Source organism: Apiospora marii (assembly GCF_038362585.1).
Source record: "Apiospora marii strain CBS 49790 chromosome Unknown utg000013l_segment0_segment0, whole genome shotgun sequence".
Lineage (NCBI taxonomy): Eukaryota > Fungi > Ascomycota > Sordariomycetes > Amphisphaeriales > Apiosporaceae > Apiospora > Apiospora marii.
In genome coordinates, this window is record NW_027117384.1 from 3,407,191 (window position 1) to 3,423,744 (window position 16,554).

At 60.0% G+C, this 16,554-nt stretch overlaps 6 protein-coding genes across 6 annotated transcripts; 3 read left to right on the forward strand and 3 right to left on the reverse strand.

The window, feature by feature from the left end:
- Positions 1–587: 587 nt before the first annotated feature.
- PG985_016167 (uncharacterized protein) lies at positions 588–2,881 on the forward strand (the record flags this gene model as incomplete). Its single annotated transcript, XM_066835933.1, has 2 exons — positions 588–1,988; positions 2,039–2,881. 2 exons carry the CDS (start codon positions 588–590, stop codon positions 2,879–2,881), a joined length of 2,244 nt encoding a protein of 747 aa, XP_066677136.1.
- Positions 2,882–3,476: 595 nt separating this feature from the next.
- PG985_016168 (arginyl-trna synthetase protein) lies at positions 3,477–5,512 on the reverse strand (the record flags this gene model as incomplete). The annotated part of the gene is made up of 3 exons (XM_066835934.1): positions 3,477–3,483; positions 3,543–5,167; positions 5,234–5,512. 3 exons carry the CDS (start codon positions 5,510–5,512, stop codon positions 3,477–3,479), a joined length of 1,911 nt encoding a protein of 636 aa, XP_066677137.1.
- Positions 5,513–6,872: 1,360 nt separating this feature from the next.
- PG985_016169 (ferric-chelate reductase) lies at positions 6,873–8,892 on the reverse strand (the record flags this gene model as incomplete). The annotated part of the gene is made up of 2 exons (XM_066835935.1): positions 6,873–8,688; positions 8,741–8,892. The coding sequence occupies 2 exons, from the start codon at positions 8,890–8,892 to the stop codon at positions 6,873–6,875; spliced, it is 1,968 nt and encodes a 655-aa protein (XP_066677138.1).
- Positions 8,893–10,805: 1,913 nt separating this feature from the next.
- Positions 10,806–11,554, forward strand: PG985_016170 (uncharacterized protein; the record flags this gene model as incomplete). Its single annotated transcript, XM_066835936.1, has 2 exons — positions 10,806–11,216; positions 11,276–11,554. The coding sequence occupies 2 exons, from the start codon at positions 10,806–10,808 to the stop codon at positions 11,552–11,554; spliced, it is 690 nt and encodes a 229-aa protein (XP_066677139.1).
- Positions 11,555–11,723: 169 nt separating this feature from the next.
- Positions 11,724–12,761, reverse strand: PG985_016171 (uncharacterized protein; the record flags this gene model as incomplete). Its single annotated transcript, XM_066835937.1, has 1 exon — positions 11,724–12,761. One exon carries the CDS (start codon positions 12,759–12,761, stop codon positions 11,724–11,726), a length of 1,038 nt encoding a protein of 345 aa, XP_066677140.1.
- Positions 12,762–14,261: 1,500 nt separating this feature from the next.
- On the forward strand, positions 14,262–16,030 carry PG985_016172 (uncharacterized protein; the record flags this gene model as incomplete). The annotated part of the gene is made up of 2 exons (XM_066835938.1): positions 14,262–14,399; positions 14,444–16,030. 2 exons carry the CDS (start codon positions 14,262–14,264, stop codon positions 16,028–16,030), a joined length of 1,725 nt encoding a protein of 574 aa, XP_066677141.1.
- Positions 16,031–16,554: the final 524 nt, after the last annotated feature.

Here is a 16,554-nt window from a genome sequence, read left to right on the forward strand (position 1 = left end):
GCGATTCTTGTCTCGTGAAAATTGCAATCGGCCAGAAGTCAGGGTTACTAGATTCGACTAATCTTGATTTCGATTAGAGTCGCCAGTAGCACCAAAGCAACGCAGCAACAGCGCATTAGCAGCCAGCAGCAGCATTGCATTTTCAGCTGACAGTACACACACCTTACATACGACGTAGGACCGACACACCTCGTCAGTCCCGATTGAAAGAAAGAGAGAGAGCTGAGAGCTTCCCCCAGCTTTCCCCTCATCCTCTTGGCATCTTACCCTCGAAATCCGACTCTTGGCGACCAAATACACCGTTACATTTCAATTCGCGAAAGCCAAGAGAAAACGCTCGTCATTTTGCGACTACCGTCCGGCTGCATACAGACAAATCAATCCCAAAAAGAACGACTATAGTTCTATTTTTGTTTGCGCAGCTTGTCTTGTCTTAGTTTCCGCCTGCCAAACCTCTTGGCACCTGCGCGGGGAGCGTCGGGAGAGCATCCGATCGCAAATCGAAATCGAGCACCGCGACTCGCTATACCACTGACATCATCGACTCGGCGCACACCAGCCGCATACAACTGGGACCCGCGCGCGTCATGTCGGCAGTAGCCAACGACAGCGCCGCCGGCCAGCCCGTGGTGGAGACGAACGGTGCGAATGGTATGAATGGCGTGAATGGCATGAACGGTACGAATGGGATTCCCGTAGATTCGCAAGCGCAAGCGCATTCCCATCACGGGATTCCGCTCCCCCACCGCCACCATGCCAACCCGCATGCGACCGGCGGCGACGTGAACAACGAGGCCAATTTCGAAGTCGTCACCGACGGCCGCCGGAAGCGGAATAACGACGCCGAGGAGCGCCAAAAGGAAGAGGACGAGCGGCAGGGCAAGGACAGCAAGGAGGCCAAGGCGGAGAAGAAGCAGGAGAAGGAGGCCAACGGCGGCGCCGCCAACGCCGAGGAGGACGAGGCCAGGGCGGCCGCCCCCTCGGGCCACAAGCAACCAAAACGCGCGGGCACCGTCAAGGACAAGTACCAGAAGCAAAAGGACAAGGTCAAGGCCAAGACCAAGCCCGCGGGCGGCTTCGACGCGACGCCCGTGCCCGACGCGCCCCCCGGGTACACGGTGAAATTCACCTTCCACCGCGCCACCAACCTGCCGGCCGCCGACCTGGGCACCCAGGCCTCGGACCCTTTTTGCATCGCGACGCTGACGACGGCCCTCCCGAAACGCCACAAGGAGGACCCCAACCTCGAGCACCGCACGCCGACGATCCGCAAGACGCTGGAGCCGGTGTGGGACGACGAGTGGGTGGTGGCCAACGTGCCGGCGACGGGCTTCAAGCTCAAGGTCCGCCTCTACGACGAGGACTGGCCCGACCACAACGACCGCCTCGGCAACGTCACCGTCCTCGTCCACCAGCTCAACGAGCAGTGGAAGGGCTTCCCCGTCGCCGACTTCGAGGTGAAAAAACGCGCCGGCAGCAAGCGCGCCTACCTCGTCAAAGCCGCCACGACGGCCCTGCACCGCGGCGCCTCCATGACGCCGCGCCTGTTCATGAGCGCCGAGGTGCTGGGCCTGTCCGACTCGCCGCCCCACGCCCACATGTACACCGTGGCCCCGACCTTCTACTTCCGCCACTTCTCGCCCATGATCGGCCGGCTGGCGGGCCTCAAGGTCAACAAGGACGAGGAACAGGACCACTCGGGCTCGGGCGAGCCGCAGGCGGCGACGGCGCAGGCCGAGGCCCGCGACAACCAGGCGAACGGCCATAACATCCACGACAACGACCAGCAGGGCGCGGCGGCCAACGGCGGCAACGGCAACCGCGGCGGCAGCAGCAGCGGCAAGACGCAAAAGTACGACTTCCAGGCCAACGAGATCCAACTCCAGGGGCCGGTGCCGACCAAGATGTACCACCGCTACGTCGAGTTCCGGCCCATGATCGGCATGATGTTCTCGCGGAGCGGCCTGCGCGGTCGCATCCTGCACAAGGTACCTACTTATCATGAAAACCCCAAGAGGATAAAACTAACGTGATTCAGGCCCTCTCCCACCAGCATCGCCGCATCTACAACTTCGACAGCTCGACCGAGTACCACCGCTTCGAGCCCTGCACCGAGGAGGCCTCGCTGCAGTTCCTCAAGCTGGCGCACTACGACGAGGGCGGCCGCATCTTCACCTACGTCCTCACCCTCGACGGCCTCTTCCGCTTCACCGAGACCGGAAAGGAGTTCGGCATCGACATGCTCAGCAAGCACACGATGCACAGCGACGTGGCCGCCTACATTGCCTGCTCGGGCGAGTTCCTCATCCGCCGCCTGAAAAAGCCCCTCAGCGACAAGCACCACAAGCAGGAGAAGAACAGCGCCGAGCCCCACCAGCCCACCCACCCCTCGGACCCGGAGCTGCCCGGCGGGCCCCCGCACGACAAGCCCCCCACGCGCCCCGAGTACTACCAGCTCGTCATCGACAACGACAGCGGCACCTACCGCCCCGACGCCTCGGTCCTGCCCGACCTGCAATCCTTCCTCGAGAAGAACTTCCCCGGCCTCGGCATCGTCACCCTCGCCTGCGACGACGAGGAGGACCAGAAGCTCAAGGAGCAGCAGCGCGAGATCAAGAAGACCGAGGGCGAGAACGTCCACATGGTCCTCAACCGCTCCCCCAGCTCCAGCTCCTTCAGCTCCGACGACGTCAGCGACCTCGAGGACACGGAGCGCCACAACGCCAGCGCCGACCAGGGGCCCACCGCCCCCCGCCGCAGCAAGAAGGAGCGCATGCTCGACATCATGTCGGCCGACAGCCCCATCAAGGGCCTCAAGGAGGAGTTTGCCGGCGGCCACCACGAGGGCGAGGGAGAGAAGGCAGCAGGTGCCTCGAAGTAATGGGGGAGAAGAGAAGGATGACAGTAATCTGCGTGGTAATCATGATTGATGAAGCGAGAAGCGACCGAGAGAGGGAGGGGAAGAGGTGGTAATCTGTGTTGTGCGCGTGTTTTTTTATCGCCTAGATGGCGGACGAAAAAGCTCATTTGTGTCTATCGATTGCATCTACATGATGATGCCTTGCTGGATTTTCTACTTCTTTGATATCCCGATCCGTTGGCAGTTTTTCATTTTTGTTGTTTTCTGTCTGTTTTCAATCAATACCAATCAATCATTTGCATCCACTCGAAATACGAATTTTTGGCCACGAAACCTGAACTGAAACATCTTTCTGAGATTTGACTTTTTTGATTTTGACTTGTTTTAACTACCTTGATCTCATGTAGATCCTATTTTTCTCTCTTAATTGCCACTTCTACCCTATCATGGCATAATCGTAGCTCAGCATCATTCATCACCCACATCGTCGCCATTTCTTTTTGATCTAGCTCTCTTCATGCATCCTTCGCTATGCCAAGCGCAAAATATCTCTGTTCCCTTTTCTTCGTAGGATTCAGGTATCATCAAATTTTCCAGATGCTTGTTGGTGGTCACCTCACATACTGTAGATTAAGTTAGCAAATAGTCCTAATACGGAAAGATCAAGAGTCAAAAAACTTACCGCTCCACCGGCGACAGGCCCAGCAGGCGCATGCCGTTGTTGAGCACCACGCGGGCGGCATCGTACAGCGCCATGCGCGCCCGCATCACCTCGTGCTCGCTGCCCACCACGCGCAGCACGTCGTAGCTCGAGCTGAGCGTGTGCGTCATCTTGAACAGGTACGTCAGGATCGTGGTCGGCTCCAGCGTCTTGAGCGTGTTGCCCACGACGTCGGGCCACTGCGCCAGCACGCGCACCAGGTTGACGGCGTGCTTCTCCGTCAGCAGCGTCAGGTCCGCCCCCGCGATCTCCTCCTCGCTCAGGCCGGCCTTGCGCGTGATGGAGCACAGGCGGGCGTGGGCGTACTGCAGGTAGGGGCCCGTGTCGCCCTCGAACGAGGTCATGACCTCCATGTTGAAGGTGTAGTTGTTGTTGCGCTTGCCCGACATGTCCTGGACCATGACGCTGCTAATACCCAAGGTGTCAGCGACGGCGACGGGGTTCTCGACCTGGTTGTACTTGTCCTCGTTCTTGCGCATCACGTCGTGCATGAAGTCGCCGACGTCACGCAGGATGTCGTCGAGGAACTTGACGGTGCCCTTGCGCGTGCTCATGCCCAGCACCATGCCGAAGTTGATGTGCTGCACCTTGGCCGCGATGTCCTTGTGGCCCATCAGCTCCACCACCTTGAAGAACTGCTGGCAGTGCAGGTCCTGCTGCGACGCAATCACGTAGATCATCTGGTCGAACTTGTACTTCTTCTCACGGTTCAGCAGCTCGCTGATGTCGCGTGTCAGGTAGAGGGCGGTGCCGTCCTTCTTGCGCAGAATCACCTTGCCCAGCGACTTGCCCTGCTTGCCCGTCACGTGCTTGGAGAAGTCGATGAGCTGCGCGCCCTTGTCCTCCTCCGTCAGGCCCATCTCGCGCATCTTGTTGGCCGCCTCCTCCATGTCCGCCTCGGCCACCTGGCTCTCGCCCGAGTAGTCGTCGAAGTGGATGTTGAGCCGCGCGTACGTCTGCTTGTACCGCGTGATGGACAGGTCGCGGAACCGCTTCCACATGGCGATCGCCTTCTCGTCGTTCTCCGTCATGAGCTTGAAGTAGCGGCGCGCCTGCTCGTCCAGCCCCTCGTCGCGGATCTTCTGCGCCTCCTCCGTCTTGCCGTCCTTCTCGAGCGCCTCGGCCTCGTCTTGTTCGGCTTTGATGTCGACGTTGATCTTGACGTAGACCTGGAACAGGTGGTTGATGGGGTCCTTGGTCAACTCCTCCTCGTTACCGTACTTCTCGAAGCCGAGGGCCAGCAGGCCGTACTGCTTTCCCCAGTCGCCGAGGTAGTTGATGCGGACGACATCCCAGCCGGCCGCCTCGTAGAGGTTGGCGAGGAAACCGCCGATGATGGTGCTTCGCAAGTGGCCGGCGTGGAAGGGCTTGGCGATGTTGGGGGAGCTGAACTCGACAATGATGCGCTTCTGGCCCTTGGAGGGGTCACTCTGGTCCTTGAGGCCGACGGCCTTGTTGGTGCCGAAGTCCTTGCGGTGCTTCAGGGCCAGCGGGATGAGCGTCTGGGTCAGGGGACCGCCCTTGAAGAAGAAGGAGAGGAAGTTGCCGTTGAGGACGGGCGTTTCGACGAGGGTGGAGCCGGGCCACTGCGTAAGGAAGCAAGTCAGCATGAGAAGACAAATCAGGAGAAAGGAAGATGGAGTATTACACACCTTGGAGAGCCACTCGTTGCCCAGGGCGTCGGGCTTACCCTTGACGCGCAGGGCGGGGATGGGCAGGACGATGTCGCCCTTGTCGAGGGTGGAGGTCCATGACAGGGCCGGGTAGACAATCTTGGCGTCGACGCCGGTGATCTTGACGAGGAGGGAGGTGATGTGGGAGCGGTAGATGTCGACGGGGTTGATGTCGGGGAAGCAGTTGGGGTACTTGTCGAGGGCCGGCAGGTCCTTGAACTCCTTGGCCAGGTTGTCTACGGAGGCGTCGCTCGCCATGCTTGCGGTCGTGTGGGAGAACCTCTTGCTCGTGGGGGAAACTGCTTTCTTTAAATGCGCTGGGCTTTCGAAAACAAGTCGAGAAACCAAGGAAACCGAAGAAAGAAGGGCGGGCGATGACTCGACTTCGCAATGACTGTGACAAGGTCGGCGATGGTGGGGTTGAAGCGATTGAGAGGGAGAATGGCAAAAATTATGGCGGGGTGAAAGGCGCCAGGCGGAATCGGGCCTAGCGGGGTGGGTGGGCGATAGCGACGATAGCGCCCGAGGCCTCAGCGAGAAAACAGAAGACGAAGAAGAAGGCAATGCGAGCCTGGCCAAACCATGGCGGCTCAGAGCCGACATTGAGGCCAATCTGCCGCTCCGGATAGTCATACAATGGCGATTGCGCTCTTACTCGCTTCTCGTTAGCAACACAGCCGCATCGAGTCCAATCGCAAGTCGGCAATCCAGCATCGAGTGTTTGTTCCTAAGTCGGGCGCGCTGTTGGCTCAATTGAATGGGCTGTCGCATTGACTCATTCACTCAGGTCCAGCTGTGCCCGTCGATCGGCCCTTGCTGGTCCGCCCCACCAAGTCCTGGTTCCTGCTATTGCAGCACTCCTGATTCCTGGTTATCAAGATGAAAATTGAAGCTGTAAATGGCATAGTTTTTACAACTGCCGTAATGATGTTCTTGTGTCAATTGATGGGCACCAATTGGATTTCTAATTACAACTAGAGAGACTGATATTATGTACATTCTGGCTTGCTTCAGAATTTGTCGTGTGCCGGTCCAAATCATTTCCAGTAACAAGACGCAGCAGGCATCGTCTTGCGAAGCCCCTGAAAATATATCCAACAGTTTTTGGCTACAAGAGTAGAGCAAGCTGGCCAAGCTTCAACTATCAGGATTGACTTTGCTCCTGGATCTTGAAGGCTATTTTAACTTCATTTGCTTCATCGTCTTTGCGACGAGTTCTAGTCTTAGCTGGAACACCCATCGCGGCCATGTCGAGGTGACCAAAAGGCACGGCGCCTTCGTATTTGGATAACCTCTGATGACAGTCTTTTGAATATCTGGAAACCACAATGCCCTATCGTTTTGGGCAAAGAAGTATCCTGGATGATGGTTTCTCGGGGCCCTATTCCATGTCTCGCAGTTGTAGCTTCGCGCACGTATAATCTTCAAGAGGCTGGATCGTCCAACGAAGTAAGCCATCATATGAAGATATACTCTTTGATGAGAAGATGCTGCAGATTCCAAGCGCGACGAAGTGAAATGCTTTCTGTCATTCCGGGCACCTCAGCCAAAGTGCATCCCATCGTCCATCCCGCCGTAGCCTCCAGTCCGTGTCCGTGTCCGTGTAAACTCCACGCCCTCAAAAACAATACTCCTCGACGTGCAGGTAAATCCCCTGCGCCCCCGTCCCCTTGTGCACCGCCCGCTCGTCGCTCAGCCGCGCCACGCTCGCCCGCGTCCTGGATACCAGCGACGCGCCGCCGCAGACCACGACGCCCGTCTCCCCGCCCGTCGCCTCGACCGCGGTGCGCACGAACCCCGCCACGTCCGGCCGGGCCGCCGAGTGGCGGATGTGCGAGTCCGTGCTGCTCACGCGCGACAAGAGGCGTTGCTGTTGCTGTTGCTGCTGTCGGTTGTTGTTGTTGCGGTTGGAGCAACAGCCCCCCGACGAACCCGGACCCGAACCCGGCTCCATGTCCACCGTCCTTTCTCGGAGGTTCTTCTCTGTCAAACCCCCATCCCCGCCCGTGGTCGATACGGAAGTGGTACCCGACCGCGTAAGCAGCGACTCCGAGATGGCCTCCAGCTGCCCGCTCCCCGTCACCGCGATAGAGACCGACAGCTCGATGCCCCGACCCGCCGCCTTGGCCAGCGCCTCGTGCAGCCGCGCCAGATAGAACCCGACCTCGTCGCCCTGCCGCGCCGCCAACAGGAAATCGATGCGCTTCGTGCAGATCGTGCCCTTGGAGTCCAGCACGCTCTCCAGGATGGGCAGCGTAAACGACGCGCCCGTCGACGCGGAAATCAGCACGAGCGTCTCGAATATGTCCCATCGCGGCGGCCGGCCGTAGGGCCCCGCCACCCACGCGGTCAGCGTCTGCTTTTTATTCTTCTTGTTGCCCGACGCCGCCGCCTCCGCCTCCATCTTCTTGGCGTACGCGTGCAGCCGCTTCGAGAAGCCCGAGTGGGCCCGGATCACCAGCTGGACGCTGTTGCAGATGCACGTCTCGGGCATCTGGTGGGCCGAGGCGATGGTGAAGGGGTGCGTCTCGAACGCGCCCACCCGCGGCAGCCAGAGGTACAGGTGCTGGCCCGCCCGCCACCGGAAATGCACGTCCTTGATGGTCAGCACCGTGATCGCGTCCCCGACCGCTGTGATTTGGGTATTGTGGCCGAACCACTGGCCGCCGCCACGGCACCGCGACGACGGGCTCGGCTTCCGGAACTTGACGTTCTGCCAGACCAGCATTCCAAGCCGGAACGCGCGGTCGAAGCAGAGCGCCGCGATGGCGAACCAGACGTTGTAGCGCGCGCTGGCGGGCACGTGGAGATAGACGACCCAGAGGAAGAAGACGGCGGCGACGACGTGCTGGACGACAAACACCTCGTAGGCCAGGGAGCGCAGCGGCCGCAGCGACGTAAGCACCATCCACAGCAGGATGCCCCAGGCGCCGAGCCCGAACTTGACCATGGGCATCCACTGCAGGTAGTCCTGGACAAAGTCGGCCCGCACCCACTCGGTCCAGAAGTGGAAGCCGTGCACCGTGGCCGTGACGAACATGGTGCGCGCCACCCAGCGGTGCAGCCAGTTGAGCCGCTCGTAGCTCGTGCCCGCCAGCAGCGCCACCAGGCTCGTCTTGGACGCCAGCAGGTACAGCAGCGGCACCTGCGTGACCGTGACCCAGGCGTTGCGGAAGCCGATGCGCTCCCAGAAGTAGACGTCCTTGACGACAGCCCCCGCCGTCATCATGTAGACGACGACGGCCCAGTACGCCAGCAGCACCAGCACCCGGCCCATGGGCGGCGGCGTCAGCCACGACAGATGCTTGTACGGCACGTAGAGCTGGGGGTAGCTGATCTCGCGGGCGACGGCCGTCAGCGTCGCCCAGGTCTGCCAGTACCACGTCGTGGGTTTGGTGGGATACCGCATCGAGCTCGTCCGCGATGTCCTCAGTCTAGGGCCTCATGGTCAGCAAGTCCTTTTGCCCTCGAAAGGTTTCCTCTTACCTCAACCAGTGTTGACCCGAGTTGACCAGCCGTATCAGCAGCAGGAGCGCCAGCACCCCGGCGATGATGTACCAGTATGCGCGGGCGAGGGCCATGTTGTCTTGCGAGAACATGCCGCTGCCCATATCCATCCCGCCCGTACCCATGTCCATGTCGTCGAGTGTTGATGGAACAGCGAATCTTCAAGTGAGTTGGTATGATATCCAGAAAGTCGAGGTCGAGTTGAAGAACAGACGCCCAGCGCTGGAGCTGAAACCCAAGAAACGTTCCCCGATCAGTAAGCTCGGTTCGAATAGCCTGGGGGAGAGAGCGCGTTGTTGTACGAGATGGATGTGAAAGCCAAACGAGACCGTATCAGATGTCGGACCAAGGCGATGACTAAACTCTAGATCTTGGCAAGTCGGTGCCTCCTTCCGCGAAGTTCGCAAGAGCGTGCGTCGAGACCGCGTGGCCAATGCGGGTGCCGCTGGGTTCCAGACTGACGGTCGGCGAACAAAGACGAGACGAGATGATGGACGTCAAACGGCAAGACGGGGCGTTACTAAGGATCCAGACAGTCGGGAAGTTCCACCTCGTAGTAGACTCCGGGAGCTACGAACGCAAGGCAAAGCGAAACGTGCTCATTGAGACACAAGACTGCCCTTTGTTATTTCGGTGAGCGACTGACGTCAAAGTAGGTTTGGTGGTCACTTGTTGCGCATCGGGTCGTGTGCGTGTTTACTCCCCTGAAGAGCCTCAAAGGACACAACAGGGCCTGGAATGTGGAATGCGCCACCCTCGGTCCCGTCCCTTCTTTGGTGCTTCATCTTTTCCAGCCTCTGCCCGAGCGATGGAAGTACCGGCGTATCCATTGGCGCGCCATCCTGCCCAGGAGATGCAGGCGCAAGTTTGAGCAGCTTTTTTCTGCAAGCGAGCTGCTGGCTGTCTAGCTCTCAGGCTTAGTCTTAGCCACAATTTGCTCATATCGACTCAACCAGTCGCGATTAGGGTAAGCAGCTACCCCTCGGCTCCCCGCCGGTCACACTAACCGGGGGCCATCTTTAAACAGTCGGTCGTGCAGCTACTGCGATGCTGGGTTGCACTATGTACTCATTTCTTGTTTCGAGGTATCGCAAATTCGTAACGGTGCGAATCATGAGGCTATCGTATTGAAGCACCATGCATGAGATGAGATATTCTTAGCAATGGCCATTCCACGACTCAGCGCGAAGCGCTGTACTGTAGAACGAAGGCAAGCAATCATCAACAAGCCCCAAAATAGCAGCCCCCTGCAGTCTTGCTCCCCAAAGGCTTGGCACGAAAGCTTGTCTAAGACCTCCGGGCCAATGGTTCCACCCGATCTCTCCTCGATCTCGCAGTGGCAGCCCAGGCCCCTCCCGGTAGCGTATCTCTGGGATGTACCTGTACCTCGGGACCAGCACCAAAACAGCCACTTCTGAAGTTGTTCAGTAAGTTCACCAGAAGACAGATGACAGTCTGCATGTTCAATGTCGCGCTGCTGTGTCATGGTCACTTCTCATCAGAGCTGGCTCATCTAAGGATAGTTCGTAGTTCGCGAGGAAAACTGTAAGGGGTTTCTCGAAACATTGGACCCTGGAGACTCTTTCCCGCCATTGGCCTGCTCTCCCGCCTCCCCAAACCTACGCCTCGCCTTAGCCTGTCGCTACCACTGCCTACCCTGACTAGACCTGACTAGAACACCCCCAAACGGCTGAAGAACGACTGGACCTACATAGACAAGCCCCAAGTTGCCGACGCGCCGTCTGGGGCGGGATGGTGCATGGGGAAGTAGCTACCTGCAGCCGTGTTGCCATGCTCGGGTCCAGCTCCCCTGTGTCGGATGTGGCATATAAGTACATAGCAAGAGGACTGATTGCTGTCGGCGCTCCGCCATGTCTCACTTTTCTTCTGCCCAACCCGATTGATTGACCATCACTTGCATCCAGTTCAAGAAACCGTGTCGGCTTTTGACTCTCCAGCAGCATAAACCCAATCCCCATCTCTGACCCAAACTCTGCCTCTCTCTCAAGCTTCTTCCACACGCACTCAGCAACACACTTCCACGATGGCCCCCTCCGTCCTGTCCCTTGCCTCCGCGACAGTCCTGCTGTTCCTCTCGTCGGCGGCCCAGGCCCACTTCCAGGTGCAGTACCCCCCGACCATCGGCCCCTTCAACGACGACAAGGAGGGCGACTCGCCCTGCGGCGGCTACACGCCCGACTTCTCCAAGGCCAACGACTTCCACGTCGGCGGCGACGCCATCGCGACCAAGTCGGGCCACCCCCAGACGCAGTGGCTGTACCGCATCACCACGGACGACAAGGCCGCCGGCAACTGGACCCAGGTCTACCGCCAGGTCCAGCAGAACGGCGTCGGCACCTTCTGCGTCCCCAAGGTCACCGTCCCCGAGAGCTACATTGGCCAGAAGGCCGTCTTGAGCATCGTGGCCGCCGGCGACGACGGCATGCTGTACCAGGTGTGTTGAAGAGACTTGGTTCTTGACTTGCATTCCCATACTGACAAGGCATTTCACAGTGCGCCGTCGTCAACTTCGTCGCGGGCGTCAACGACAAGACCCCCTCGGCCTGCACCAACTCGTCCTCGGTCACGGCCGACTTCAAGGACGACTCCAAGCTGGCGGCTCTCGTCGGCTCCTCCACCAACACCACCTCGGGCGGCGGCAGCTCCACCAGCAGCACCCCGTCTTCCTCCTCGCCCAAGAGCGCCGCCGCCGGCATCTACGGGTCCATGAGCGATGCCCGTGCCCTGCTGGCTGTCGGGCCGCTGGCTGCACTGGCGATGATGGTCTTGTAGTAGAAGAGAAGGTCGGAATTGGAACGAGTCCTTGTCCTCTATTGAAAGCGGGGCCTGCTTAGAACTGATTACCTCGGAACTGAGGGCTGGCAGAGGCCACTGTATATATCCAGCCTAGTCTGAATACAAGATACCCACGCTACTGACTCAAGTGTCAGCAACCACCCGGTCACAGCATCAGATAAGCCAATGCGACTGCACCCAGTCCAAACATCGAAACCCTGTCAATGGCAATGTTCCTAGCAGCACCCTCTTCGTCACCCTGACCTTCCCCCTCCCCTTCCTTCCCAGACTCTCCACCTCCCTCCTCCTCGTCCTTCTTCTCCCATACTGGCAGTGTGCTTCCATTGACCGCTTTGTTGGGCCGCACGCAAAACAGTTCGGACCAGCGCGCAACTCCATTGCCCGCCCTGAGGGTGAGCAGCGTCGGCCAGGCCACGGTGCCCATATCGTTGTACGACGTCAAGTTGCCCGCGCCGCCGGGCGCCGGCTCCGTCGAAAACGCCATCAGCTCCGCACGGCCCCGGGGGAACTGGCGCATCGCGCGCGCCGGGTACCAGGCGGTCGTGGACGACGTGCGGAAGGCCCGGGTGTCGTCGTTGGCGCATTCGGGGATCGTGTCGAGCTGGGGGTCCGCACAGTCGCGCCGGGCCGCGGCCTGCACCGCGCGGCGGCAGTCCCGGCTCAGGACGCTGGAGCAGGTGCCGTCGTCGCCGCCGTTCCGGAGCGCGGGCGGGTACGGCTCGCTGAGGAGGTCCCACGAGATGATGCAGAGGGCCCACTCCTCGGCCACCGAGACGTTTTTCTGGTTGCTTCCCGCGTCGGTGATGTTGGTCAGCAGGGACGCGGGCGTGTGCAGGACGAGCTCGCCGGCAACGTAGTGCTTGTCGCGGTGCGGGACGCCGGCCGTCAGGGCGACGGAGAGGGACCAGCCTTGGAGCGCCGAGTTGCTCTCCTCGGTCGCTTGGCCCGACGTCGTCGCCGGCGCCGAGATGTTGGGGGTGGCGAAGTCGTAGGTCCCGGTCAGGTTGGGCTTCTGGAGGGCCTCGAGGAAGCCGTCGTCGTCGTGGACGCCTCCTACTCTCGGCGGCCAAGGCTCGATGCCAAGCCAAGTTGACCCCAGGTATTGGGGCGCGCCGGGGACCGCCTTCTGGGCACCGGCGAAGCGTGCAAGCAGGGACGCTACAGCAAAGTGGGTGGCATACATGTTGGCTGGGTGTGTTCAAAGGAAGTAGAAGTATGGAGAATTGAGCGAGCATCGGAGGAGGGGGGAGGAAAGGAGACGGGTCAAGGATAAGGGCGAGATTTTGGTCCCATTCAATAAAACAAAGGAACCAACACCACAACATGCCGCTTCGAAACGTAGCATCGGGTTGGCATTCGAGCCAAGACCGGTTGTGGCGTATTGCCATGTCAACGTATGTTAACGTGCCTTATATGCATCAATTTCGGAACGGTGGAGGAGCATGTCTGCGTCGGTTGGTTGGCCGAACCATCCAGTCGGGACGGCATCGCCTACCGTTTTCGTGTTACACCTAACAGTTGTTGAAGCCATTATTTAGCCGCCTTGGCTTCCAACGGGACTGCACCAACGAAATATCAATTTCCTCCGAGACGCTGATCTATTGGCGATGGATACGCTTCCGAGCATACTACTCCCACCAATTGTTCCTTCGTTTTCCTTGCCAGGGTTCCGTTATGACGACCCACTAACCTTACCAGAGCTCATATATATACATACATACCGTACTTTACAACTGGTGACAAGCATGTAGGGCAGAAAAGGTTGAAAGCAAAGTTGAGTTGCAGTAGTCACATCCTCTTTTTCGTCTCTTCCTCTTGTTATCGGCGACCAGGAGCATCCACTCATTAGGTTAAAGTGAACAGTAATTCTTGCATTATCTCATCATCTCGCTAAACCAATTTGTATATATGCGCGACAATGATTCGCAAAACGCATGAGGAGCCCGAAATCTAAATTAGAACTCTCATATGAATGAAAGGAAACCATAGGGGTAAGCTCCAGCCACTACGTGTACAAGTGACTTGGTCGTTAGAAGTGTTTTGCCACTAAATCAGGAAAACGGCGGCCGCCATGACCGAGAAGAAAAGGGAGACTCCTCCCAGGGTCTGCTTGAGCCCACCCGAAGTCTGAGACGAGGCAAAGACATCGCCGGACTGCGCCGAGGTGGACGAAGCTTGGCTGCTGTAGCACTGGCGTTAGTTCCATGATACACCAGAGAACATAGACTGAGTAAAGACTTGTACTCACGTTTCCTCCGGCTCGTAAGCGCTGGAATCGTCGCTCGTCGGGGAGCTCGAGGCGCTGTCAGCGCTGCTGCTGCTGCTGCTGTAGAGCCCACCGCTGTACGTGGTGAAGGCCGAGGCGCTGGCGCTACCGGATGCCGACGGGTACGACAAGGTAACCGGGGCCGTCACGTTCTTGCTGAACACGATGCCCGGGGTGCCGGTGGGGACGACGGACAGGACCGTGGTCCGGGCGCCCGTCATGGTCAGCAGCTGGCCGCTGTCGCTCTGTGAGAGGAGGTAGGTGGTGCTGGGAAGAAGGCAGAGGGTCAGTGAAATGGTTGCGCATAACAGTTGGCCAAGAGAAAAGGAAGATACTCACGTGTATGTCATGGTGGAAAAGCCGGTCGTTTGAGCACGGGTGCCGTTGAAAGAGACACCGTTCCCGCCCACCGCCTTGATGTTCAGACCGCCCCCGACGCCTCCTGAGCCCCCGAGCCCGCCTGCACCTGAACCTGAACCTGAACCCCCTCCAATGCCCGAACCACCAAGCCCGGACGAACCGCTACCGACACCCGAGCCAGAAGAGAAACCCGCGGTCGGCTGAGCCCCCAAGGAAAGCGTGAACTGACTTCCCGTCAGGACCCCACCCGAGGTGAAGGCCGACGCGGCCCCCGTCGGGAAGCCGCCATTGCCCGAGGTCCAAGCCGTCGCCGTCCCGGTCCAGCCCGAGGTGACGGTGTAGACGCCCCCGTTGCCGAACGACAGCACGTCGCCCGAGGTGACGGTGACGGCCGGACCCCCGGGGAACGTGTACGCGCCGCCGCCGTTGCTGGCCGTGAAGACGCCCGCGCCGTTGGAGGCGAAGCCGAAACCGCCTGCTCCTCCGCCGGAACCGGAACCCAGGGTGATGGCGGCGTCGCCGGGGAGGGAGGAGCCCCAGATGCTGGTGGCCAATGCGCCCCAGCTGCTGGTGCCGGACGGCCAGTTGCTGGTGTAGGAGGACGGCCAGTTGCTGGTGTAGGAGGACGGCCAACCGCTGGTGCCGGACGGCCAATTGCTGGTGTAGGAAGAGCCCCAGTTGCCGAGGTTGGAGGAGCCCCAGGTGGACGAACCCCAGTTGCTAGCCGCCCCCGTCGTCCAGAGACCGGCAGAGGTCCACGTGGAAGCTCCCCAGTTGCTCGCCGTGCCGGTGGTCCAGGGGCCGGCCGAGCTCCAGCCGGTGGTGGAGGCCGCCTGGGCACTGGTCGCAGAAGTACCGTAGACGGAGCTGTAGACGGAGCTGGTTCCGTAAACCGAGCTGGCAGCCTGGGCAGCACTGGTGGCCGCGGTGCTGTACACGCTCGAAGCCGGCGTGGCGTAGACGGAACTGGCGCCATTGCCCTTGGCCGTCTCGGGGCTGCTGGCCTGGGTCGAGTAGGGCTTCGCCGAAGACGTGGGGTATACGGACTTGGCCGTCTCCGGGGCCGCCGAGGCGATGCTGGAAGGGGTGGACTGCTGGGGAGCCGCGCCCGCCACCGAGTACGTAAACTTCTCCGTCGCCGTCTCCGTCTCGGTGGCGGTGACGAGGATGGTGTAGGTGTACGTGTTGGTGTAGGTGTTGGTGTCGGTCTCGGTGGTGGCGCTGTTGGCCACGGGCGCGGCGGCCGAGACGACCGTCTGGGTCTGGTAGTTGGTCACCGTCACCGGCGCGGCGGGGGCGGCCGGGGCGGCGGCCGAGATGATGGTCTCGTACTTGGTCACCGTGCTGGGGGCGGCGGCGGCGGCGGCAGCCGACACGACGGTCTCGTACTTGTACTTGGTGACGGTTTCGGCAGCCGCGGGGGCAGCAGCCGAGACGGTGTTGGGAGCGGCAGCGGCGGCAGCAGACACAACCGTCTCGTAGTTGGTCACCGTGTTATAGACTGTGTTGGTGGCACCGCCCGCAGTGACGGTGCTGTAGACGGTGTTGGTCCCAGCACCAACCGTGACAGTGTTAGTGACAGTGGCCGTGTTGGACTCGTAGTAGGTCTCGTAGTACGAGGCAGTGGCGGTGGCGGTGCTGTAGTAGGTGACGGTGGCAGTGGCCGAGTTGGTGTAGTATTCATTGTTGTAGTAAGTGGCAGTCACCGTGGCCGTCGCCGTGTTGGTGTTGTAGACGTTGTTGTAGTAGGTGGCGGTCACCGTGGCTGTGTTGGAGTAGGTAGCCGTGACCGTAGCCGTGTTTGTGACGGTGGTCTCTTCGGCTGACCAGGTCCATGTGTTGCTGGCCCAGGTGGGCTGAGTCCAGGTCGTCTCCGTGCTGGGCGAATGGTGGTCTCCCCATCCATGGTTCCCACCCTTGTTGTCGCCGTGACCGCCTCCGCCGTATCCGCCTCCTCCCCCGTGTCCTCCCCAGCGAGCCTCGACGGCGTCAGAAGTGTCGTCGTAGGGCGACCGAGGCACATTGATAACCGTGTCAGCCCCGGCGGCGCGTCTCTCAGGGCTCCATCGAGCTGCTCCAACGCCTGCTGCTGCCAGAAGCAAACAGCTGAGGTGGCCCTTCATAGCGATCTTCCGTTATGAAGCTGAGAGAGTAAGCTGTGGAAGAGAGTGAATTCTGACAGTGGCGGTAGATCCGTGAAGTGAATACTCTCAGACGCCAGGAGAAGATTCCGCTTGGATCTGTCAGACTCAAGCTCTTGGGAGGGTGGATGGACTGATTCAGGAGAGCGGATGTCTGAGCAATTTGAGTCTCTGGCTACGGCTTCTGCTGAACCTGTTATCTATGAGTG